Raw genomic sequence first — 27,854 nt, forward strand, 5'->3', positions numbered from 1 at the left:
AACTGCCTTCACTCTGTTGGATTTGTCAATTGTCTTCCAATGTTCAATGCAATTCATGCCAAGTACACTTCTTCTTCTTCTTCTTCTTCTTCTTCTTCTTCTTCTTCTTCTTCTTCTTCTTCTTCTTCTTATTCTTCTTGTGTATGGCAGCTTTGGCTGCCAGGTAGTTATCATTTTGTTGGGGCACACCTCTGCTGCTGATGCTGTGCCCCTAAATCAGTATATTGGTACTCATTTCGCCAACCTCGGAAAGATGACAGGCTGAGTCAATCACACCTTGTGTTAATTCAGCGGCGAACAGGGCTCAAACTCAGGACTCTAAGATCCCAAGCCAGCCACCCTAACCACTTAGCCAACACCAGGCTTCCCAAGTACACCAATGTCTCCCAATGCCCTTGGCCTGCATATGTTGTATGCACAAACTTGTCCATGAGCCCGAAACACAAATTACCCAGAACCACTTTTCACTAAGGAAGCAGACCATGAACTGAAAAATAATATAAAATGTCTTAACGAAGACTTGACAACATTAAAATGACCAGTGCATACTTTTGCCACATAAAGTACTTTGAAATAATAGAAGTTTCAGTTCTGCTGAAAACTGATGATATGCCAGCCTTTTCATCCCAATGCCAAAAGTTACTTGACTTTTAAAATGAAGTACCTCAACTTGCCAAAGTGAAAGTGAAGTTATTTAATGACCACCTTCAATAAAAGATACACAGTAGGTACTTTATCGAAGCAACATCAGCTCATGCAATTAAGGTAGTATGTGATGCTTTTACATATAATATGTTGCTGTTGCATATGTCCAAAGGTTCAGGAGTTTGTTTTCATTTTTTGTTCTGTTTGTTTTTTAACAGAGCTCATCCTTCTCAAGGCCAAAGGCCACATTTTTGGGGGGGCTACTCAAGGAAGTCTTGACAATTTACAGTTTTCGTGAAGAAAAAACAAAATCATAAAGTTGCAGTATTTTAAAGTCCGTTTGGAAAATACATATGTGAGTATTTCCACACAACGATTTTGTAGACACACTTAACAATATCTATGATTGAGGTGAGATTAAATTAAGCTCACTTGTTATAAAAGATTATGTAATACTCTAACACAAGTACTCCAAGGATGTAATTTCTGCCTGGCCCTCCAAATGTCAGAACAAAGAGATTCCAAGGAGACTGGTGAAACAGCAGGGGTAACGACGGCTCTTTCACAGCTTTTTTTTTTTGGGGGGGGGGGGGAGGGATATATTTTGGAAACCTAAATAAAGAAGATGATCTTCTGTCATTTTTTTTCAACTGCCTCTTGTTACACCTGCAGGCCACATAATGAACCTTTCTTTTGTTTGATCATTGTGCATTCAATACACAATACCAGAAGACAGTTGAACACCGATAGCGTATGCCATTTCAAACATGCCATGCACAAGTAATACATATATATATATATATATATATATATATATATATATATATATATATATATATATAATGCATATATATATATATATTTACATATAGATATTTAATTATTTATTAAAAAGTATAACACCATCGATAGATATCTACCTTCCTGAAGGAATACGTAATTTTCATGTGATTTGTTGAAATATTCAGAAGCTCTCACTACGCAAGGAAGTTGCAAGGCAATATGGGTTGACAATTGTTTTTATTTTGGGAAACATTAGTGTTTTGGGAAAGAAAATGGCAAGGGGACGTTTCGCCAACGACTCAGATTCCAGCCCTTTAAAACGACAATGAGGGTTCCTTTATATGGAGATGCTTATTCATTCAAATTGTTCCACTGGCCAGTGAATGATGAGCCAGACCTAAAGAGTCACCGTGCTCCCTCCTGCATGTCGTTAAAGTGTAATGAAAGGAGGGAGAGGAATGAATGGAGTTTTACCTCCTTGATGTGTGTACACATACTCAGCCACAGCAACCGACAAACTTGGCATGTGGCCAAGCAAACGGTGGCAACGCACATCAATGATGTAAAAGCACTGATGTGAGGAATCAAACTTTGTCACCACAATTGGCAAACAAAAAATTCTGTCTGGCCAACATCTTCAGCTATCATGTTGAAAGACCTGTCTGTTTCATGTCACACCTTCCTCCTGAAAGTTGCAAATAACTGTAATAGGAAACATATTGAAAGCTGCACCAGTATAAAGGTCTATTGAATGGCAAAAAAATAACCCAGAAATATGAGCAAAATAATGATCGGGTTTCTCTGTTTGAAGTTCCCTTTCCGCAGATCCCATTGTTAGCCAAGTTGTATAAACAAACAGTAGATGCACAGGACTTCGGCCACACCCTGTGTGTGTGTGTGTGTACATATATATATATATATATATATATATATATATATATATATATATATATATATATGTGTGTACACACACACACACTACATAAAGGCAGTTGGAAATATATATTCTTCAAAAAAGAGGCACAGCCAACCAACAATATGTATTTATTCCTAACTCTACCAATTATGAACGAAACAAGAAAGAGCAGAATGAGCCTCGGGCAATGTTTCATTTGTGGTCACAACTTGCTTTACTCGAGCTCCGACATGCGGCGGCAATTTTATATCCAATTCGCAGCTCATTTCTGACCACATTCCAAAGCACGGAATATTTAGGTATCAAAATAAAGCCAAACGATTATCTTGGGGTTTTGTCCTTTCTTAAATCGCAACTGGCATAACGAGATAAAAGAAGCAAAGTTCTCCAGTTTGGCTTGTGGGTTCATGGAACCAATCATGCTGGAAACTGAATTTTGTTCCCTCTTTTTGGGAGTGGCATGCCTGTGAAAACTGCAAGTGAAAGACATGACAGAACAGGTGTGCGTGTGTGCGTGTGTGCGTGTGCGTGTGCGTGTGTGTGTGTGTAGGTAAGATGTGCATGATTTAATTTATTGTATTATCATGTAATGGAATGTTTGATGGGAGTTGTAACTAAGTGATAATACATTAAATCCTCCAGAGAGTAAAGTTTGTTTAGTGATGTTGCATTGATGGGTTGACTGACTGTCTGGACACAACTGAGGTTCCAGATGTATTACAAGGATACAAGGAAATCTAACACAGGTTGAGGCCATTCAGCCCATCATGCCTGCACGAATGCCATACTAATTTATCTACACAAGCTCTGAGGAAGAAAATGCAAAAAAACAAAAATTAAATGAATGAATGAATTTTCCTTTTTTTGTAGTTTTTTTTTAAGTTTCTGTCGTTTTTGTATTTGCTTTTTTCTTTCTTTTTCTTCTTCCCCTCAGGGGAATGGGCTTGATTTAAAACACACATCACCCACAGAACCCCCCTTGACAAGACCCCCAGCAACAGCACTCCGTACACATGCACACACTCACCCATCAATGCTCAAACTACCAAAATCTTATCAACATCCCTGCCTTACCCCTGCAACATCCCTATCAAAAAGACCCCTGCCTTACTGCCGTCTTAACTCTCCTCTTCTTTACTCTCAAGCTATGGCCTTTGGTCCTTTCACGATCTACTCTGTTGAATAATTCTTCTGCACTTATTTTATCGACACCTTTCATGATCTTAAACATTTCTATCATATCTCCTCATAACAACTTCCTTTCTCGTGATTAAAGCCCTGTCTCCTTCAGCCGCTCCTCATAGCTGAGTCTAGCTCGGCCCGGAATCACTCGAGAAGCCCTGCGTGAAACCCTCTCTTTGGCATCTATGTCTTTCCTGAATTGTGGTGACCAAAACTGCACACAATATTCTCGATGTGGCCCTCACTAAATTCCTGGACAATGCTAACACCACCTCTTTTGAATTATAAATGATTCCCCTCCGAACACAACCTAAAACCCGATTTGCTTTACCTATTTCTGCCGAGCATTGTGCTGCCTGCTTACCTCCCGTATTTACTACCACCCCCAGATCCTTCTCCTGTGTGACACGCTCCAAAATTACCCCTTGCATCCTGTAACCTCTATTTTTATTGTTCTTTCCCATCCCCAACACTTTACACTTGCTTAGGTTAAATTCCATCTGCCAATCTTTTGCCCAATCTATGCAAGTATCAATACTTTCCTGAATCTGATCACCACCCCATCTGCTATCCACCTTACCTCCAACCTTTGTGTCATCTGCAAATTTGGAAATCTTACTCTTTACCCCATTATCCAAATCGTTGATATAAATAATGAATAATAATTGTCCTCGTACCGATCCCTGAGGTATCCCGCTACTTACATCCCCCCAGCAAGACATCCTCTCATTCACAGCCACTCTTTGCTTCCTACCACAAAGCCAGTTTGCAATCCAATTTGTTACCTGACCAGCCACTCCACAAGCCCTCACTTTGGCTCGCAACCTCCGATGTGGTACTTTATCAAATGCCTTCTTAAAGTCTAGATGTACTATGTCCACTGCCATTTCCTCATCCACCCAATCAGACATTGCTTAATGGAACTCTAACAGATTTTTTAAACAGGAACTACCTTTGGTAAACCCACCTGACTACCTTTAATTAGTTTGTATTTATTTAAATGGTTCCTCATCTGGTCCTTAATTAATGTTTCCAACACCTTCCCCACAATTGAAGTCAAACTAACAGACCTATAGTTTCTCAATTCTTCTCTGGATCCTTTCATAAATCATGGTGCTACATTTGCTACTCTCCAATCCTCCGGTACCTATCCTGACTCCAGTGAGCTATTGAAAATATCCGTTAACATCTCGCTTACCTCCTCAGCTACCTCCATCAATACTCTCGGGTGCATATTATCTGGACCCGGAGCCTTATCTACTCTCAGATTACCAAGCTCTTGAGCTCCTGACCACTTACAAAGCTTTTGTCCGTAGCCTGATGGAGTACTGCTCTCCCCTCTGGGCTGGTGCTCCTGCCTCCCACCTTTCTCGACTTCACGCTGTCGAAACCAGGGCTTTTAAGATCATCGGCATCTCCCGCAATGAAGCTGAGTCTTTGGGCCTCTCACTCAATCACCGCAGGTTGGTCGGTGGTCTTTCTGTCTTCTACCGACTCCTCTCCAGCCTTGCCCCCCCTGCTCTCTCTGCGATTTGTCCCAACCACATTTCCACAGGGCGCTCAAGGTCCGCCAACAACCCCCTTCTGGTAAAACTACCAAAATCACGAATCGCTGCTCATCTTCACTCTTTCATTCCTCTTTTTTCCCGCCTTTGGAATAAACTTCCTCACTCTATTCTTTCCCATTCTTCCCTTCAGGCTTTCAAAACAGCTGTTCACCACCACCTCTTATCTTCCCCCATCCAAATCCTCGATCTTTTCTACCCCCGATAATCCACCCAAGCCCACTTCCTTCAATTCTCCTGCTTTCCTTCCTGAAAGTCCCTTTAATGTCCATCTTCCCTCGCCATGTTCCCCGTCCCATCCCCATCCCTCTCCCTTCCACAGTTCACCTGTGTCTGTTCCCCAATGTTTTGTCCCTTCCACTCCCGCCCCTCTTGTCTCATGCCTCCTTGCTGTGAGTTGTGTGTTAGCTCTCATACGAGCCTCGACCAAGGTATACAAAAAAAAAAAAAAAAAAAAAAAAGCTGTTGCTTTACTTCCTCCACTCCACCTGCATCTTCTGTAAAAGCCCTTCCTCACCTCCTTGATAGATACTCTCAGCTATTGGCAATTCTCCTGACTGTTCTTGTGTAAAAGTTGAAGAAAAATACCTGTTTAATAAGCCTGCCATCTCACTTTCATCACTAACCACTCTCCCGATGCTATTCCTCAGTGGGCCCACGCTGGTCCTAACCTGTTCTTTTCCCCGATATACTTAAAGAAAGCCTTGCTATTATGTTTAAATTTCTGTACAATGTTGTTTAAATTCCTGTACTACTGATGTTGAGTAATCTACTGATTTGGATCCGTGACCGAGAATTTAGATCCACCGTTTGGAGAGGTTCTGGGTTGAAAGGATCGAAACTTCGAGGAAGAATGGTGCCCAGCTGATGAAACTCCGTGTGGTCGGGAAACCACGTAATTGCTTACAGGTTAAGGTTCTTACTTTAGGTAAGGGAACTATGTTTTGAGGTTTACAATTAAAATGAAGGTGAATATAGAATATTGTGAAATTAACATCATTATTTGTATATAGTGCATAGTCCAGGCTTGTGGAAGAGATAAAATGTGTACACTGAACAGATCAGGACAAAAGAAACAGTTGAGAGAGGGGTTAAACACCAACAGCAAAGTTTAAGGACAAGATAGCTAGACAAACTTGGACAAATTCTTCCACAGAAACCTGCTCTCTCTCTTATGCACAGATTAATCCCACCTCGTCTTCAGTTATCTTACCCATCCTCAAGCTCTTGGTACTCTGAATCCTGTAGTGAGGCTGTTACTTTAAAACAACTTGCATTCTCCTCCTGGAAGGAAAACACAACTGAAGGAAACCTCAGATCATTCCACAAAGCCCGCAACAAGTCTGGGTCTACCCTCAGGAGACCCAGAAAAAAATCTGTACAATCTCTATTATGAACTTTCAAACATGTCTCCCTCCTCGAAAACTTTGTGGTACCTTGCCAGTCTGTTTCTGGTGTATGCTCCCCTTCCATCCCTTCCCTCGCTTCAAATGGCACCACAGCCGACTACACTCGTGAGAAGGCCAAATGCCTCACTTCTGCATTTGCTTCAAAATCTTGTGTCCCTAACCCCTCTCTTTCTGTACCCACCCTTCCCAGTTGTACCCAGCTGCTCCTGAATTCGGTGTCCTTTGCACCTGAAAAGGTGGAAAGGTTTCTGGCAACCCTCAACTCTAACTCTGCAACTGGACTGGATGGCTTCGGCTCACACATCCGAAAAACCTGCTCTACTGCTCTTGCACTTCCTCGTTCTGCCCTTTTCAGCCTGTCATTTACCATAGGTCATCTTCCATCTGCTTGGAAATCAGCCAACATCACAGCATTACATAAAAAAGGTGCAAAAATGGATTCCCTTAAATGCAGCCCAGTTAGCTGACTTCCAATCATCAGTAAGGTCATGGAATACATCATTGCAGCGACATAAAATCATTCCATTTCTGCAATAGACTCATCTCATATCATCATTTTGGATTCAGACCAGGTCACTCTACCTTGGACATGCTGCTTCTATTCTCCCAACAATGACGGAGGTCCTCTATATCAAACATGAGATCAGGGCCGGCTCCCTAGACACATCTCGAGCTTTTGATACAGTCTGACATCCTGCTCTGCTCTCCAAGCTCTCTGCCGACGTAATCTGAGGCCAACTCCACTCTTGAATTACTGACTTCATCCACTCTCATAGACAACACGCGGCTCTCAATGGAACCCTTTCTTCTCCTCGCCCTGTGAAGGCTGGAATACCATAAAGCTACCTATTCTTGAAATTATACTATGCTACCTATTGCATGAACATTCTTGAAATTATACTTTGAGCAGATCTTTATATCCTAATGAATGTTGCTTTTAAACTTACACAATGTTTGGTTATGTTTAATTTAAATATAAAAATGTACCCAATGAAACAAATCCATATTCGTTTCATATTAAATCGATCGTGTTTATGCTGTCACCTCTCTCCCAAATACCATATATGTACCAACCACGTTAAATTGCAAGCTTTCAACAAAGAAATTCTTATTTCATTTCGATCCATCACTGAGTACACAAATGCAAGTTTAATGCCATCATAGTTTGTCATGACAGCAAGGTCATTCAGGGAATCTTGTTCAAAGAAAATTCTCAGTGTTGATCGCACATGTCACATCTGAACTCCGTTGACAAAGACTCCGACATAAACGACCTCTCCGATACTCTTGACAACCTTCATATGTTGTACTCAGATGTCCTCACATTGTGTCGCAGAATACATTTTCCATTTGACAGGGAGACAGCAGTTGCGTCACTCTCCGCTAATTTGAAATTGATTAGATGATAGTCTGACAAATATAACACACCTTTGTTCCAGTCTTACAAAACAAAGGGATGTGGCGGAGAATGAGGGTTAGCGCAGGACATAGTATTGAACAAAATTGATGCAGCCGCAAACTCTCATGAAGGAAAAACTAACGGGGGTAGAAAATATGATGGTTCTGGATGGGGGATTATCTGAGATGATGGTGAACAGCTATGAGATTGAAGAAATTGCGGAAGATGATTCCAAAGGAAGTAAAAAAGAGGAACGCATAAGTGGAGGTGACCTGTTGATCCTGAATAATCATCAAACAAACTACCTATGTTGATGGCTAGCCACTGAAAGAGGTTTGGTCTCTTGAACTTCGAGACCTGATCAGCTATAACCTCCCGTGGATCAACAACATGGCAAATCTGGCCTCCAAAGCCAGCCGTAGACTCCATCGTTCCAAGCCATTCCTTGGAAAATCAGAATTACTCACAACCTATAAGGAAGATGTAAAGAGCTAAATGGAGTACTGCTCTCCCCTAAGGACTGACTTCCTAGCACCACATCTGTCTCTCCTCGATTCTATGGAATCCGAAGCTCTGAACATTTAAACTGAAAGCACAGGGCTTGTTGCTCTCATGTTGCAGATAGGTTAATAGCCTCTCCTGCATTTTAGCTCCCTCTGCTCTCTCAACCTCTGACTCTCCCCAGCCCCTCTCAGATGAATTAGTTCTTCCAGTAACCCCCTCCTGCTTAACTCCCAAAATCTAGACTTTCTACCCACCTCCACTCGTTTGTTCCACTTTTCTCCCTCCCATTTGTAGAACTTCCTTCCAGAGACCGTTCGATTGCATCTTCCCTTGAAGTTTTCAAGAAATGGTCATCTCATGTCACCCACCATCCAACATCCATATCAGCGACCTTTCTCTCCACCCACTAACCCGACCGAACCCAACCCTCTTACTTGTATTTTACTGTATTTCCTCACTTCTCTCCCTCTCTGTTTGTTCTTTCCCTTGCTTGTTGTATCCGACTGTGACCCCAATTTCAGTGCAATGACATTTTATCCTCTGTCTTCCCCTTCATTTGGTATATATTTTTTTTTAAAACCCATTATATTTCTTATAGTCATATGTAGCAATCAAAAGCACCTCAACGGTGTTGGATCCACACATTGTTTTGTAATCTTGCATCAGCTCCTATCCTGCAATGCTATCATGCACTCGTTGGGACTCTCGCATATTCCCGTCAACTAGTAAACACATGTATACATTATAAAAATGTCTTTGTAACTTCAGAAAAAAGTAGACAATTGTGTGCTCGTACCATGGTCAAATTTTAACTTCTTGCCTTCTGCTCTACAGCATTTATTGTCCCTGTTTGTCACCATTTCGCAAATGGCTTGTCACCATGTCAGTTTGCAACATATTGTTGCAAACTTGACACTCTGCTTCCCACAAAAATGCACGCTGTGCTGGAACATGCATGCTATGTTGGAACCCTTTAATTTTTTTCCATGCTACAAGGAAGAGATGGGTAAGAATATCCTGCTGCTGTGTGGTAGGTTTGGATATTATGGAATAGTCTAACAATACAGAATAGCTGCATTTCATGTTCCATATTTTGTTCCCTTTACTTTCCGTACACATCGTCATGATCATATTTAAGCTCATGGCCATCTGGCTTTGGAAAAAGTTTGAGCAATGTCTTCTCCAATATGCACCATAAGCTGCATGAAATGACTGACAATACTATATTACTAACTACTACTAAGGGTGGGCTCTGGGTGGAATCTGGGGTGATGTAGTGACTTTCCATCTTGCTCCCCTGGTGGTTGGTTGAATCTAAGCCATCCAAATTATTGGGATATCTTGGCAGGAGGTCGAGTGTCATGGTTTCCTTCTCACTTAGTGCAGGCAGGTTGGTGGTCATGTGGTTCTTTACCGGCTCTTCTTTCAAAGTCTCATGCTGCCCGCCCTCTCTTCCATTCCCCACACTGGAGTCTCTTCATGTTTCACACATTCTTCCAGAAGTCTACAACACACCCAAAACTTGCAACTGCTGATGCCATTTGCCATAAAAAATTTAATCGATGCATCAAAAAAGAACAAAGTGCATCGGATACATTTATGGGCCTCTGGGTTATTATTGGGATTGGAAGTAAACAAAATACCAAATGGGTAGACACTCGCATTTATATGAACACGACAAAGGAGCTTACAGAATGTTTAAAAAGAAAAAGAGGGAATAAGTCTCAATATCCGATAAACTTGTACATGATGAGCATGATAGGTGTACATAAATAAATGGACATCTTTGAATAAACAACCTGAAGAAAAGCACATTAAAATGATTTTTTATGAAGGTATCTTCATCGAACTAAGCTCGATTCCCGACCCGGCGATAAACATCCAGTCCAGTGTTTCACTGGCAGGGTGATTCATCAATGTGTGCGCCGTCCCTCAGATGGACGTTTAACGGACGTCCCTCCAGTCTGACAGCATTCGTTGGTGGACGTTAAAGATCCCATGGTGTCCTTCGCGAAGAGTCGACGAGCAATCGCCGGAATCATGGCCAAATTCCAAATCCCTGGCCAAACTAGTCGAACGTCAGGCCTGGCCAGCCAGATCGTGAGGATTCAGGCCAAGCTTTCCCCTGCCGACCCAACAAGAAAGGTGGGATAATGGTGGCCGATAAAGAAGAAGAAAAGTCCTCATTGAACGAAGTTTTCATGATCGGCAAATGAAGTGGTAATCAAGGGGTAATTGTTGAATGGAGATTGATGTCCAAGCCCTCCTCTCCTTTTCCAGATCACTCCCTCTCTGTATGATATATTCCAGAGTCCAAGTTGATGCATGTTTAGTATAACACACAAGAGATAGACACACAGCAAAAACACAGAACAGGGTTATCTAATTTCAAGCAAATAACATAAAACAAAAGCTTGCACAGGGTTTTAACTTAGTTTTGTGAAAACTTTGAATACATGTATGAAATACAGATCTGTCATTGTGAAACCAAATGCAATTCAACCAAATTGGACTGTGTGTATAAGCTTAAATGTTGATCGTTTTTGTCAATATAAATACGCTTGAACACAAGCAGAAAATAAACAACGTAATCCGAAAGTTTATCGATTATGTTATTCACTTGAATTACTGTAACAGATTGAATAATACATCCATCAAGAGTGAATATAATTCATCGAACGCACACACACACACACACACACACACACACACACACACACACACACACACACACACACACACACACACACACACACACACACACACACACACACACACACACACACACACACACACACACACACACGAGGTTGTGTGTCGGTAAAACGTTACATCTTTGAAAAGAGTTGTCAATAACCCGATGAAAGGATTTTTCATTAAATTTTATTCAAAGTTGATAATCCTCCCAAGAGGGCTAGAAATAGCTTTATTGCATTTCTAAAGCCATAAAGAAGATTTCCTAGGCTTAATCTGAAGGCAGGTAACAATGAATCGACGGGATTCAAGAGTCAATATTTTGACAGTTTTTTTTCTTTTCGCAACAACAAGCCTATTCGGGTATGTCAACTGATGCGGGAAACAAGGTGTGGCTGATGTTTCGATCGTTAGCTCATCATTAGTGTAAAAGATGAAGGGCTAACGCTCAAAACATCACCTGCACCAGGCTTCCCACGATGGTTAATGTTCTCTTATCGGCTTTCATTAGAAATAATCAGTTGTTCATACATAGATGCAGACCGAGTCAATCCTTCATAAAGTCGCGTGTTCAATCAGTATTTCGATTCCATCCATCCATCCATCGGGACCATACTCTGTGCAGAGCGCTGGTGCTGCCAAAGCAGTCTCCTTGGCTATTGGACACAATCCTAGACGGGTCGCCACTCCAACACAGGATAGATTTCGATTGCTGATCATATATTCACATCTTTCAGCAGCTGTGGCAAAAGTTGTGACTTTAAAGCAAGAAACTTTTATCACTTTTTGGATAACACTGAACAACAAATTTCAAAATTTTTTTTTTACTGGAGATGTGTAAAGTGATTAAGACTAATTTGGGTACGCTGATTTCAAAAATCATAACCGTTTTGCTGTATCACGTCAGGATTTTCAGGAACAGAAATATTCCCATTGCCTAGAAGTCAGGATTTCAATGAAATTTACATATGTCTTTAACATGTCTATTTCGTACAATTGTTGTTAACTTGTGTTATATTTCTTTCTTTCAGATAAAGATGAGTAGGCGTTCCTGTACCAATCATCCTGACAACTTCTGTTATGTCTGTGGTCGGTATACCAAAAAAGATCAACAGCGAAGTATATCCACAGCAGTGAAAATGAAGGCCGCCTACTTTCACTACTTCGGGTGTAAGGTGGGGAACCAAGAACAGAGCTGGGCACCACACATCTGCTGCACAAGCTGTCACACAACCTTGACTCAGTGGTTGGTGGGCAAGCGCGCGAGCATGCCATTTGTGGTGCCCATGATATGGCGTGAGCCACAGAATCATCATCATGATTGTTATTTCTGCTGCACAAGCATCGCCGGCTTCAACAAGAAGAATAAAGGTCACATCAAGTACGCTGACTGCGTCTCTGCTCGTAAACCCGTGCCTCATGATGACGAGAACCCCGTTCCAACACCTCCAGCTGATCAGAACATAGCTGTAAGCAGTGGTGAAGAGGATGGTGATGATGAACCTTTTGAACCCGACACTCAAGAATCACACCTTCTGAACCAGGGAGACTTAAATGATCTTGTAAGAGATCTCTCGCTGTCAAAGGCGAAGGCAGAGCTGCTTGGATCAAGGCTGCAGCAGTGGAATCTACTTGAACCTAACACCAAGATATCCTTGTTCAGAGCACGTCACAGAGACATGGCTGAGTTCTTTGAGATGGAAGACACGATGACATTCTGCAGTGACATCAACGGTCTGTTGAAAGAACTTGGGTGTGATCACGATCCTGCAGACTGGCGCCTCTTCATCGACTCGGGGAAGAACAGCTTGAAGGCTGTTTTGCTCCACAATGGCAACGAGAAACCATCAGTCCCACTGGCTCACGCGTTCGGCATGACAGAGACCTATGAGACTATGCGGCAGCTGCTTGATTCCATCAAGTACAATGACTTCAACTGGCACATCTGCGGAGACTTGAAAGTGGTGGCGCTGTTGTTAGGGCTGCAGTCAGGCTACACGAAATACATGTGCTTCCTTTGTCTCTGGGATAGCAGAGACGACAAGAATCACTGGACGAAGAAAGATTGGGAAGAGCGAAAAGAGCATGTACCTGGTCGACACAACGTGAAGCATGTCGCCCTTGTCGACCCAGCCAAGGTTTTCCTTCCACCACTCCACATAAAGCTCGGCTTGATGAAAAGTTTTGTACGGGCAATGGATCTGAATGGGCGTGGGTTTTTATACCTCAAGGAAAAGTTTGGCAACACCTTGTCGGAGGCCAAGATCAAGGCTGGTGTCTTTGTCGGACCGCAAATCCGACAGATTATGAAGGACGAAACTTTTCCGACAACTCTAAACCCCAAAGAGCTGGCAGCGTGGAGGAGCTTCAAAGCTGTGACGGACAACTTCTTGGGGAACGAGCGCGTGGACAACTATGAAGAAATAGTGCAGCAGCTGCTGGAGTCCTTCAGGAAACTTGGCTCCAGGATGTCCCTGAAAATCCATTTCCTACACCAGCACCTGAACTTCTTCCCTGACAACTTGGGAGCAGTCTCGGACGAGCATGGCGAGCGATTCCACCAAGAGATTTCACTCATGGAGACGCGTTACCAAGGGCGGCACAACCCGAACATGATGGGCGATTTCTGCTGGTTCCTGCATCGTGAAACTGACACAGAGCAGCACAAACGCAAAGCCAAATGCCTAAAGCATTTTGAATTACATTCTAGTGGAGTTTTTCTGTAATTTCTATAATTTTGAAGCATTCATGATGAAATAAATGAATAAATGAATTTTTGTAAATTTCATTGAAATCCTGACTTCTAGGCAATGGGAATATTTCTGTTACTGAAAATCCTGACGTGATACAGCAAAACGGTTATGATTTTTGAAATCAGCGTACCCAAATTAGTCTAAATCACTTTACACATCTCCAGTAAAAAATTTTTGTTGTTCAGTGTAAGTGATCCTTCAAAAGATCTCAACAGTATCCCCTCCACTTTCCAGGAACAATATAGTAAGTCCTCGCTTAACGTTGTTGTTACAATCTTAAAAAGTGAGACTAACTGAAACGACTTCAAGCAAACCAATTTTCCCCAAAATAATTAATGTAACTATGGGTGAGTTAAGTTCCAGAAGAAAAAAATTAATTTACAGCACAACTTTTAAATAATTTTACCCATGTGTGCATTCATGCACACCCGAGTAACTTCAGCCCAGAAGACATTTTTATTAATACTAGTAAGTGCCCATACGTGCATGGCCGTACGTGCAAAAAAAAAAAAAAAAAAAAAATTCAAACCGCGACCCAGAAACAAGAACCACACAGGCCGTTCCTTCACTCTCGAGTGCCCGTACATGCATGGCCGTACATGCGTGCCCGGAAGTGCATGGCCGTACGTGCAAAAAAAAAAAAAAACTTTCAAACCGCGAGCCAGAAACAACCACACAGGCCGTTCCTTCACTCTCGCGTGCCCGTGCGTGTACTTGTAACCAGCACGGCACGTGACGTCATTGTCGGCAGGCCGCGCATTGGCCTCCGCGAAGTTAAGTCCTCACTGTCCGGAAGGTTGCATATCGCAGTGACGATTATTCGCAATTTAGTTTTAATGGCCAATTATTCAATTAGCGCCACGTATTTTGCCTTTTCGCAATGTCATTGCAAGTAAAAACACAAAGAGAAGAGAAGAGGTAGAGGAGGAAAAAAAAACCCCCCAAAAAATCTTTCAAACAACTACATAGCCCATTCCTTCACTCTTGTAAACGACGACTGGATTGGGGCATTGTGTTTATCTATAAATGCGCATAAGAAATCGAGAAATTATTAGAATACAATAAGTCATCACTATCCGGAAGTCCGTACGTTGTAACCCGTAATGGGGAACGCGGATGAGGGTCTCTTCCCCATCGGCCACGCAAACGCAGCAACGTGTCTTGACATTGGTTGATAAATAAATGGCCATAACTTGGGAACTACTTGTCCGATTAATATCAAACCTTGAAAAGGCACATACTCAGGTCCCCAGCAATATACCTGGCAAGTTTCAATTAGATCGGACCAGTGGTTGTTGAGAAACAGCGGTCTCACACACACACACACACACACACACACACACACACACACACACACACACACACACACACACACACACACACACACACACACACACACACACACTGCTGGAATTATAGATAGATTGTTCTCACAGTGGAAGGGGCGACACCGAGAGTGACGCAAATGTCGAACACACGCTCGCCTGCATCAAAACGCCTTAACACCTCTAATTTAGAAGCCAAACTGATGGTTTTCCTGGATTTAATTAAGCTCAGCACTTCATTCTCACTTGCTGGGCATTTCTAACTCATGATGCTGGGGGATACAATCACAATGAGTTTAAAAAAAAAAATACTTATACCAACCCAACATGAACAACAATGGCTGCCACAGTGAGCTTATTTATACTGCATGTACTCTGTGTGGTCTTTATACGCCGGTATTTATGGTATGGCTTTATACGTCGGTATTTACAGTACTGCTTTAGATGCCAGTATTTACAGTAAGGCTTTATATGCTGGATTTTACGGTAGGCTTTAAACGTCGGTATTTACAGTTTTGCTTTATACGCCGATATTTACGGTTTTGCTTTATACGCCGATATTTACGGTTTTGCTTTATACGTCGGTATTTACGGTTTTGCTTTATACGTCGGTATTTACAGTTTTGCTTTATACGCCGATATTTACGGTTTTGCTTTATACGCCGATATTTACGGTTTTGCTTTATACGCCGATATTTACGGTTTTGCTTTATACGTCGGTATTTACGGTTTTGCTTTATACGTCGGTATTTACGGTTTTGCTTTATACGTCGGTATTTACAGTTTTGCTTTATACGCCGATATTTACGGTTTTGCTTTATACGCCGATATTTACGGTTTTGCTTTATATGCCGATATTTACGGTTTTGCTTTATACGTCGGTATTTACAGTTTTGCTTTATACGCCGATATTTACGGTTTTGCTTTATACGTCGGTATTTACGGTTTTGCTTTATACGTCGGTATTTACAGTTTTGCTTTATACGCCAATATTTACAGTTTTGCTTTATACGTCGGTATTTACGGTTTTGCTTTATACGCCGATATTTACGGTTTTGCTTTATACGTCGGTATTTACGGTTTTGCTTTATACGCCGATATTTACGGTTTTGCTTTATACGTCGGTATTTACGGTTTTGCTTTATACGTTGGTATTTACAGTTTTGCTTTATACGCTGGTATTTACGGTTTTGCTTTCCACACGAGTATTTACGGTATGGCTTTAGATGCCAGTATTTATGGTAAGGCTTTATTTGCCGGGATTTACGGTATGGCTATAGATGCCAGTATTTATGGTAAGGCTTTATACGCCACAATTTACGGTATGGCTTTATAGGCCGGTATTTACAGTTTTGCTTTCTATGCCGATAATTACGATTTTCCTTTATACGCCGGAATTTACGGTTTTGCTTTACACACGAATATTTACAGTATGGCTTGACGCCAGTATTTACGGAAGGTTTTAGATGCCAGTATTTACGGTTTAGTATTATGCGTTGGTATTTACGATATGACTTTCTCTGCCGGTATTTACAGTTTTGCTTTATATGCCAGTATTTACGGCTTTGCTATATACCTGAGTATTTACGGTACAGCTTTACATGCCAGTTTTTACAGTATGGCTTATACTGTAGCTTTATTAAAACTAGAAGGACACTCGGTAGAGTGCATACCTCTGCCACGTAATGCCTGATCCACGAGATCATATCGGGCCCATTACATTTTTGAAATGTCATGCTATCCAGTACAATATCGTTTATGGCCCTATCTCTCAATGGTGAAGAATCACTTTTAAAATTAAATAAATCTCGTATCCAGATCCGAATTCGGATCTTCACCAAAATCAAATCAATTCGTCCTTGATACACACCCAACCTGCCCGCCAAGTTTTGTCTGAATCCGTCGACAACTTTTTGAGATATCATGCTGTATATCGTTTTTGTTTCTTTCTATATATACGTATATATATATATATATATATATATATATATATATATATATATATATATATATATATATATATATATATATATATATATATACACAAATATATATACATATATATATATATATATTCTATATATGATGCTATATATCTTTCAATGGTGAAGAATCACTTAATAATTCAAGTAGCCGGATCCGGATCTTCAGCAAAATCTAATCAGTTCGTCATTGTCACACACCCAACCTCCCAACAAAATTTCATCCAGATCCATCCACAAATTTTTGATATCCTGTACACAAAAAACAAACAGACAGAAAGGGGTGAAAACATAACCTCCTTCACCTTTGGTGGTGGAGGTAGTGAGGAAAACCATAAGTTTGGCTCCTGAAGTAGAGGTGTGAAGATGTTTTGATGCAGATGAGTGTGAGGTAGTTATATACTGAACACGACATTATGATAGAACGTTGCGGAACTTTAAATGAGTATGTTCTCCAATCGATCAGCGACATAATAACAAAATGCTAACCTAGACAATGTTACGCAAGGACTTACTGTATATGCATTATGCGGTTGCACAATCTTGCAATTAAACTTTGATTTTGGTTTTAATTTTAACATCTGTTTACTAAGAGATCAAGAGGCCATTATTCTTATGGATAAATTCCTATTATTGTGACACAACAATGGTGCTGGACTTTGTTTCAAGATTTTAGGAAATGTGAAAATATGCATTTGATCATATTGAAAAGGCAAAATATTAAAGAAGTTATCATTATATTTTTCTCAAATGGCAGTCTTAAATTAAAAAAAAAAAAAAATTGTCTCATTGTCTCACATACATGTTAATGTCAGAAAAATGTCATCACAGTCATTTTGTAAATGAAAAAGTGAAATGTCTATTTATGATAGAAAATTAAATAGCTGTTCAAAGATGTGTGACAGTGATGTTTTCACCAACACCTGCAAGAATGATTTATTACTAAAAGAAGACGCGTGTGTGTGTGTGTGTGTGTGTGTGTGTGTGTGTGTGTGTGTGTGTGTGTGTGTGTGTGTGTGTGTGTGTGTGTGTGTGTGTGTGTGTGTGTGTGTGTGTGTGTGTGTGTGTGTGTGTGTGTCAAAGAAGGGGAACAACCAGTACCTTGAGCTTTTGTGGTTCTTGCTGTCGTCGAATAATAAAAATGGGACAGTTGGAAAGCCAATAAGTTGTGTCCATTTACTCTGAAGGATGCCATTTTTAAAAGCCCTCTTTCCAGCATTGAATAAGAAGGAAATGGGAGCTCAGCCATACAAACGGTAACATTTCTTATTCCATGACAGTCGGAACCCATTAGAAAGATACGGAAGGAGCACACAAAATATCTATACATTATTAAAACTCTCATCTTGTATGGATGTATGTATGTATGTATGTTCCGGAAATACAGCCAAAACGGTACACGATAGCGCAAAAATTTTAGGGCCACCTTATTCACCATTCACCTGCGGTGTGCAGTATCGTTTCCTTCAAATCAGGCAACAAAAAATTATTAAAAAATAAATTCCCAATTCAGTCAGGTACTCTTCAGGAGAATTTGATCAACGCAAACAACCTCAGCAGTATAGTTCGATGGAGCTATCTTTTTTTTTTTTCTTGAAATGACTTTTTTTTTTTTCTTCATCGACCGCTTTCACAACAGGAACCCAACGGGTTCACGGTCGTCTAGCTCGTAATATTTCACAAAGCATTAGGAAAATATATATAAAAGTACATTGAAGGGGCACAACAACCACAGGCAGCAACAACAACAACAACGTGTTATCAAAAAAAAAATCATTTTTTCGCACGTTTCCCTTCATTTTACATTCTCATTGAGACTAATAGATTGAGATGCAATATGTTTGTGAACTACAACATGCCGTGCATTGATTAAACCAGTCAGCGAAGTAATAGGTAGGCACGCCTTGTACCTTTGAAACTTGATCAAATTATTTTGATAACATTGGGTACAATCAGATCAACAAAGCAAATTCAGGGTGAATTACAAACCATCACAAAACGAGAGCAAAGTCGATGGCTTGCCATTGTAAATCCCCACACTTCCCACCAAAAGCAAAGTTGAAAGATGACAAAAAGTTCCATCAGGAATGACCCAATATCAAACTTTGAGTTAAAAATAATCTTCTGTTCTGACCCCTAAGACATAAGTCCCCATCCCGAGGCATGAATCGAGGGTCAAATCCCCAAAAATTGTTACATATTTCATGCGTCCCCCAATGTTGATTGCAAATACAAAGTTTCAGAAGAAAAAAAGTTTCAAAATATGGTCGTAATTGCATTTTTTGGCATTCGACATTTTGATCCCGTCCCAATGGGTGAGGCCAAAAATGATACAGCTCTTGCACCTTCGTGCCATGTGGTGATCACAACTCCCAAATTTGGTGAATTTCTGCCCAAACATTTCGGTGGAGATAGCGTGACGGATGGACGGACAGATGGCCAGACTACAATATCCCTCCATTTTTTTTTCAAAAAGCTTGGGAATAATTAAAAATTTGTGTAACCATATATAGCAAGCTTTTAGCAACTGTGCAACAGGAAACAGTGGTTGTATTTTGTCCCACAGTGAAAACATCAGTACATTGAGCGGTCAGTTGGCAATTAAAACAAATAAATAAAAAACAGCCGTTTTTGGTATATTTTGCAAGAGCATTTGCTGGAGTTTGAATTTCATGCAACATAAATATCAGCAACCAACACATTTTGCAGTTAATGTGTTGTTATGATGACTACTACAACTCATGTTGTTCAATAAAACTTTAAACACAAATTGCTGGACTGACTTGAACTGCTGGTGGTCCTTTGAAGACCGTGTCTTGGTCATGAAGCGCTCAGCAAGTCGCTCAAGCCCACGAGAGTACTCGAGCTCAATTTCGGCCTTCTTCCGGAAGAAGTCCTGCAGGTCCTGCAGCAGCTGTCCCCGTAGTTCTGCCTGCTGCTCCAAACACTTGATCTGTTCAGCCAGCTGCAGCCGCATCTCTGGGTAGGCGTAGGAAGTCAGGGGAACAAGGAAGACAGCTGCAATGAAGTGCACCTTCCTGGACAAGAAAATCTGACATTTAACCCAACAACAAAAAAAAATCTTCCACTTCCACTTCCACTCAATGAAAGACAAAAATCATTATTTTGAGGCAATGAATAAAAAATAAACTGGAGCATATAACTGAAATATTTTGAATGGAAAACTAATATGTGAAAAGCAGGAGAAAAATAAACTGTACAAGATCAGGTGAGGTAAAGGACATAAATTAGAGAAGAAGGCACGGAGCAGATGGCAAGACAATGAGGATATAAACACAAAATTGTTGGACCGTGTCGGTAACAAAAGGACAAAAGAGACACTGTCAGCACAAGTGTGGACTGCATTTCTCATTTCTTATTTGCACAGACTTACATTCTCCACAATCTCTTTTGAGACCAAACTTGCTCATAATGCCAAAAAGGAGAGAGAAATTTGAACAATCACTGTGCTACTCAGCAGTTGTGACTTCATGATCACCTATAATCATCCTTTTAACAAAACATTAGGAGACCTTCATGTGGAATGGATAAACAAATGGATTAACATAAGAAGTAAGCTCATCTTTGGCAAGGGTAAAGAACAGAGAAGGTGGTGGGTGGGGAGGGGGAGGGTAGGGTGTATGGGGTGGGATAGGGGGAGTAGGCTGCTACATACAGAGAACAGATTGACGGGAGAGAAGTTCCATGAGAGAAAATGAGGATGAAAGACAGAAAGAAGCTGATACACAGAATTTGTTTTCCTGGGTTAGATTCCGTGAAGCACCTTTCAAAAATATGCTTTTAATAAGAATCTTACATGAAACACCCATGAGATTCATTCAAAGGAGCGAATAAAAATTGTGCAGACAAACAAACGAAGCTGTTATTTCCTCTCAGACAGATTGCCAGCTCACAGAATCCCCTCAATGCACTTACACACCCTATAAATTTGCAAGTCTGCTGACAGGGACACAAAGCGTCATGAAACTTGGGCCGAAGACTTCCCGTGTGAATATATTTCCATAAACTTCTCCAAGTGCCATGATCATGATAGGCCAGGGAAAGAAAATACTGCAGGGATGACTTGATTGGTAAAGTAGTTTAGATGGAGTGGAGAGAAAACTAAGAATCACAAAGAATTGTCCACTAAGCACAGATATATATATATATATATATATATATATATATATATATATATATATATATATATATATATATATATATATATATATATATATATATATATATGAAGCAAGTGATAATTTTTTGGAAGAATACAATTTCTATGTCACCAACATTGATGTTAATAATATACTTGATTGATAGTAAGGTCATAACCTTTTATTATTATTTTTGCATCAGCAATACCTCAAATCAAAAGAAAATGGAAAAAAAACAACCCAAAAACAGTCTTACTGGATATTCATTAGAACGGAGGGTGGAGAAATGCCAAAACACAATGAAGGTAGCAGAGATAATGACAGCAGGAAAAGCATTTGCTCACAAAAGAAAAGATGGTGAAGCTACGTGTACAAAGAAGGAAAAGCATAACTATGCCGAGCCATTCAGACCAACAGGGAAATTCATCGGTAAATGTTGCATTTCTTAACACCCGCAGCAATTGTAGCACAAACAAGAAAAAAAAACATTTAAAATAAATGTAAAAACAGAGAGGGATGAAATCACAAAAAAAATTGTTCTTCTACATTCTTCGTCTTCATCCATCACAATCCCACAACAAAATTAAAATGTCAAAAAAAAAACGTGATGCAAATTCATAAGAGTATTGCAGTGTCATATTGTGGCATAGTAATGTGGTGTCATTCCTCCCATGCTTGATTGCTTTTTTGAAATTTCATCCCTCTATATTTTTACATTATTAAAAAATGTTTTCTTTTTTTCTTGTTGCTGCAATTTTTTAAATAAATAAAATGCTTCATGTTTTACATGTTTTGATATTTGGGTATGGATTAAATAAATCAATGCTATTAAATTTGGCTTATGGTACATTCTACCCCTCCCTCTCCCCCCCCCTCCTCAATCCTGGCTTTTGTTTCAGTCAACCATGTGGATTACCACATTTCCGAAATGATGTGATTATTGTTTGAAAAAAATAATACAATGCTAAATGTGTTGTATATTTTGTTAATTTGGTATGACAAATCCATCTATGTTGTTAAATTGTTTAATTCTTGTTTCAGTTGATTTGGAGGATGGGTTGGATATGCATCGCTTTTGGAATGGTACTGTCCATCTTCACGTCTCCCCAAGATCCTGGCCTGGTTTGGTTGAGTCCCCATTTATGTATGATTTATTTCCCTAATAAAAGGATGAAAGTTTTACTTTTACATTTTGGGTTGCGTGCACTAGCCCAGAGAAAAAGTAACTTCCTCACGCTGGAATCACCATCATGGCTTCGGCAGATATTGAGGTAGGTTTGGCTAAAGTTTTACATTGTTTTGAGAGGGGAAGAAGCAGAAGAAAAAGACGAAGAAGAAGAAGAAGTACAAGTTGGCGTTTTAGCGATCTCCCATTGTGGTACTTTAGCAATGTATTCTGGCATCGTTTAATGTCTTGGCAGTTCATAAAATGCTCGAGAATAAAAGGTATGGCTTTTGAATGCTTATGAGCATCTACAGGGTGGCCATAAAGTCTGGAAACATATGCCAGAGTGGTGAGGGAATGGTTGGATGATAATTTTCTTTACTGGATTGGATGACGTGGCCCTGTGGAGTGGGGTGCACGCTCGCCAAATCTGAACCCCCTTGATAACTTCTTCTGGGGTATGCTGAAGGCGCAGGTTTATTCAGTGAAAAATCAGACACGAATCATCTGAGGCAACGCATCATGGATGCATGTGCAGGGATTGATGGAAATGCTGCGTTAATGCACCGCGTTCATTGCAATTTTGCACAGCGCATTGAACTGTGCATTTCTCATGAGAGACAACACATTGAACATGTCATGTATTGTAATGTAACGTCAATAAACCATTCATAATGTACATTCACCTATGTTTCCAGACTTTATGGCCACCATGTAAAGTAGTTTATAAGCCTATCATTGTGTACACATTTGAATGGGTGGCCATTTCCCCACCCCCCCCCCGTTTCATCCCTCTATATGGAGTACACCTGTACTCCATGATATGATGTTATTAATACAAGGACGTATACAAAAAGGTGACGTTTAGTTTGCAGAATTAAGAGTGGAGGTTGGTCGTTGTAAGACGCAATTGTTTAATTCTGATAAAGAAGCAAATATCATGAAAAGCCATGATCCACTGTCCGCATCGTGCCACACTGTGACCATTTCAAGTCGGGGGGGGGGGGGAAACAATGAAATGATGATCGATACATTCTCACAAAATATATTTTGCAACGACATCCAAAAGCAAGCTCAAATGAGCTAAGATCCTCGTCCTCTGAATGATGACGTCATAAAAACGAATATGACGTCATTGTGATGTATTAGGTTTGCGATAAATTATCTGTGCTGATGCCCGGCTTGATTCCCGCAAACAAAATTCAAACAGCTTGCTTAGTTTCGGAGATAATGTTATCGGCGATTTCCATTAGCGGCGATATTATGATGTCAACTTTTTTTCTCGAAAGAATTTCCAAAATCGGAGAGGGTTACTGCCTGCGCGTGGGCTTTCTGCATATACATGGCAAGTTTCACGAAGATCCGATGAAAACTCTGGGTTGTGAAACAAAAAATGTCAAAAAATAGGAATGACGTCATAAAAATTGATATGACGTCATAGTGATATCATATGTGCGGTAATTCATCTCTGCTAATGCCCTGTTCGATTCCCGCAAACAGAATTCAAAAAGCTTGCCTAGTTTCGGAGATAATTTTTTAGGCGATTTCCATTAGCGGAGATATTTTGACGTCATAACTTTTTTTTCTAGGAGGAATTTTCAAAATCGGAGATGGTTACTGTCTGCGCGGGGTATTTTTACGTATATATAGGGTGTCTCCCAAAAATATAAAACTTTTAAAATGCTTTGTTTGATCCTAAAAAAGCAGTAATTTTGTCACTCATGCTTCATTTCTTGTTGCAGAGACCCTGAAGTTTATTTTGATACCAAGCAAGCACCAGAAAAATGCCAAGACTGACCGTACAACAACGGACGAAAATTGTTGAACTTTGGCACCAGACGGAAAGTGTCATACAGGTGCAAAGTCTTTACTCGAGACATTTCGGTATCCACTTGCACCATGCACCAAACTTTCGGACAATAAAGTGCACCATCGCAAAGTTTACCAATGTGGGAACCATCTGTGACCTTCACAAGGGTCACAGTGGTCGGAAGAGGACAGGTCGAAGTGAAGAAAATGTGGAAATGGTGAGACAGGCGGTCGTTCAGAGTCCAAAAAAATCGATTCGACGACTTTCTGCCAAGACAAACATTCATAAGAGCACTGTTCAGAGGATCCTTCGCCAAGAGGAGAAGATCATGATGAGGAGAGGAGAGGATCACTCTCATAGGAGGAGAGGATCATGCCTTTCCATACAAAATTCAAACAGAAACGGTGCTTACTGATCAACAGAAACGCAAACGACTGGACTTTGCAAATTGGTTCTCAGGAAAGTTGGAGGAAGATGCAGACTTCCTCAAAAAACTTCACATGACGGACGAATGCCATGCTCACTTGTCCGGGGAGGTAAACAAGCAAAACTTTCGGTACTGGGGAACTGAAAATCCTGGTAATGCATCAACTGAACTGGTGCCTCGATCTGTACTCAAAGTCACCATGTGGGTGGCGGTTGGTTGGTATGGGATAATTGGTCCATGCTTCTTTGAAGATGACCAGGGACGCACTTGCACGGTAAACCAAAGGAGCTATCGCGAAATGATTCAGGAATTTTATCTGCCTGAGCTACGTACTCAGGCCCGTAGGAGAAACAACCTGATCCAGATGAGACCCCAGTTGTTCCAGCAGGATGGGGCACCGCTCCATATAGCCAGGGAAACAAGGCGTTTTCTCAACCAACATTTTGAGGGCCGCTTTATCTCCCTCTTCAAAGACATTGAGTGGCCACCGTATTCCCCTGACCTTACTCCTCCAGTCTTCTTCTTGTGGGGGTATCTCAAGGACAGGATCTATGGAAACCCTCAGCCTCAGACTCTTGATCAGCTGAAGGAAAACATCCACCGAGAAATCCAGAACATTCCTCAGGAAACGTTTCCCAAAGTGATGGAGAACATGACAACAGGTTTGCAGGCAGTGATCGGGCAACATGGAGCCTTCGTCGAACATGTGGTCTAAAAGAAAACGACGATTCTATACCAAAATTTAAATTTTGGTGGCAATTTTGACATTGGTACAATAAACTTCAACCTTTCAGCTTTCTATCCAGCCATATATCTTTTTTTTTAAATATACGTTATGACCATCCTCTTTGCAGATGAAAAGTTGTGTATACCAAGTTTCAGGAAGTTTTGATGAAAACTGGAAGCTGTGAAACAAAAAAGTCCACAAGAAGAAGATGAAGAACAACAACATGAGTAAGACTTAGAGATCCTCCATGAGCATCTAATAATGGCCAATATGAGATTGAGTGCTGGAGACAGGGCCTCAAGACAAGACATATTTTGATATGCAGCAATGCGTCAAAAAGCAAATCGCCAAACACTGATGGAAGGCACTGTGCAAGACATAAGACAAATCTGCATTACCGACAATCTTCAAATGACGTGTGTAACATTACAGACACCCCTCCCCTACTCCCCTCCTCCTGAACCCCCTTTTCCTCTCATATATGGCTGATAATATATTACTCCTCCCTATCCTCAAATTGTCTTGCGTTGCCTTTCTCACCCCATCCAAACATTTGTCCCTATCCCTTCATTTTATAAGTTTTCTTCATCCGAATTCCCAATGTATTTACAAAACGCATATGCACCGTAATGGTGTATGAACCTCTGCTCTTGAAGCCTGGTCCGAGTGTCCTAACCTGTCGGGTACACTTTTTGATTGTGACGGTGAAGAACAATGACATTCTCATCGATAACATCGACCGTGAGTTCATTTTGCATCCAAAGATGTCGAGGTTTCTCATGACGCATCTCAACCGAGTAACATAAACAACGCATACTGTGCAACCCCCTATTGTATAAACATCCTAATCAGACGACGATTTTCCACTTTCGTGTAGAAAATGCAACAAAAGACATGAAGTAAGAAAATGCATTCAAGCTAAAAGCCGAGTTACAGAAATGCTTCAACAAGCCCAAATCAATCTGGTCGCTGCTGGTGTGTAATTGTTAATGTTATCCAAAAAAACACAATATCATTAATTGTTTCTTCCCACGAAGATAAAGACCACTAAACAGTGCACAAAGTTCATTTGAGATTTGTTTAGGCATCTGGCTTGGCTATGCCCTTTATGAGGAGCATTTTCAGCCAAAAAATCTCATAATAGGCCTTTCCTTCAAAAATTGCATTGCGAAGTTTTTTTTATTTTTATTTCATCAACACCTTAAAAACTACGGCCGAAAATTTGTCAGAAAGAAACCAAGTGGTTGTACTTTTACGATGTTTTCTTCAAGCGAAATGGAGCATTAACATATAAAAGCAAACGAAAAAAGTGACATTATTCTTGATACTCAATGGAAAGCATTCATGTTGTTAAGAACACCATGAGATGGCTTGACTATTTGCAGAGTACCCATCTGTCTGCTTGCATTAGCTCATGGACACTAAAGATACCACGGTGTCTTTCGCTAAGAGTAGGTGACTTATCGCCGACACCCTGAAGAAATTACAAACTCCTACCACCTTCACTCAAACGTCAGGCCGACCAAGCCGGTTCATGAGACTTGCGCCAAGCATAATGCACGAGCGCAGCCAACTCCACAAGAAGGTGGAATGAAATGGGGGCATTAAAGTTGGAGTGGTAGTGTACCCACACTCACCTCTAATCTGTCAAGCCTGGGTTTGAATCTCAGCCCAGCGATAAACTGTTATCCCGGTGTTTCACAGGCAGGGTGATCCGTCAATGTGTGTGCCATCTTTCAGATGGACGTTAAACTGGACATTAGTTGGCGGACGATATAAAGATGCCACGGTGTCCTTCACGAGGAGTGGGCGACCTATCGACGGCATCATGGTCAGATTCCAAATTTCTGCCTTAACTACTGATGGGAGGCAATGGCAAACCACCCAGCATAACCCTTGCTAAGAAACTGCTTCAGCAGCACCGATGCTCTGTAACAGAGTATATGGTACATCAGAATCAGAGTAGTGCATCTTTACATGAATTACAACATTATGAGTCTATATATATATATATATATATATATATATATATATATATATATATATATATATATATATATATATATATATATATATATATATATATATATATATATATATATATAAAAGACTTGAACCTGGGATGCCAGCATCATAGCTACATACTCAGACAGGAGCACCAAACAGGCCAACCCCATGCAGATGAATGACAAGGCATGCACTCACCAGGCACCCACGTGACTTGTGCTCATGTTTGTACTGGGTTGTTCTGCTTTCTCAAATAAAACAGACCCTACACATGTTTATAACATCTTTCATGAAAATCCTCTTGGCATATGAATGCATGCCTTACTCCAGAGATGGGCTTCCTGTCTATGACATTATAGTCATACACATGAGCAAAACATCTCTGGCATTTTATAACTGAC

At 40.6% G+C, this 27,854-nt stretch overlaps 1 protein-coding gene across 3 annotated transcripts in view; it reads right to left on the reverse strand.

Moving 5' to 3' along the window:
• Positions 1-27,854, reverse strand: part of LOC147019606 (SLIT-ROBO Rho GTPase-activating protein 1-like) — a 189,221-nt gene that overhangs the window by 115,135 nt on the left and 46,232 nt on the right. For all 3 annotated transcript variants that reach the window (XM_085894155.1, XM_085894152.1, XM_085894153.1), the window contains exon 2: positions 19,941-20,136. In XM_085894155.1, the coding sequence (XP_085750281.1) occupies positions 19,941-20,136 (196 nt within the window). The remainder of the gene's footprint in view (positions 1-19,940; positions 20,137-27,854) is intronic.

The sequence above is a fragment of the Eptatretus burgeri genome, chromosome 9 (genome assembly GCF_056783735.1).
Source record: "Eptatretus burgeri isolate ZD-2024b chromosome 9, Ebu_testis_v1, whole genome shotgun sequence".
Taxonomy (NCBI): domain Eukaryota; kingdom Metazoa; phylum Chordata; class Myxini; order Myxiniformes; family Myxinidae; genus Eptatretus; species Eptatretus burgeri.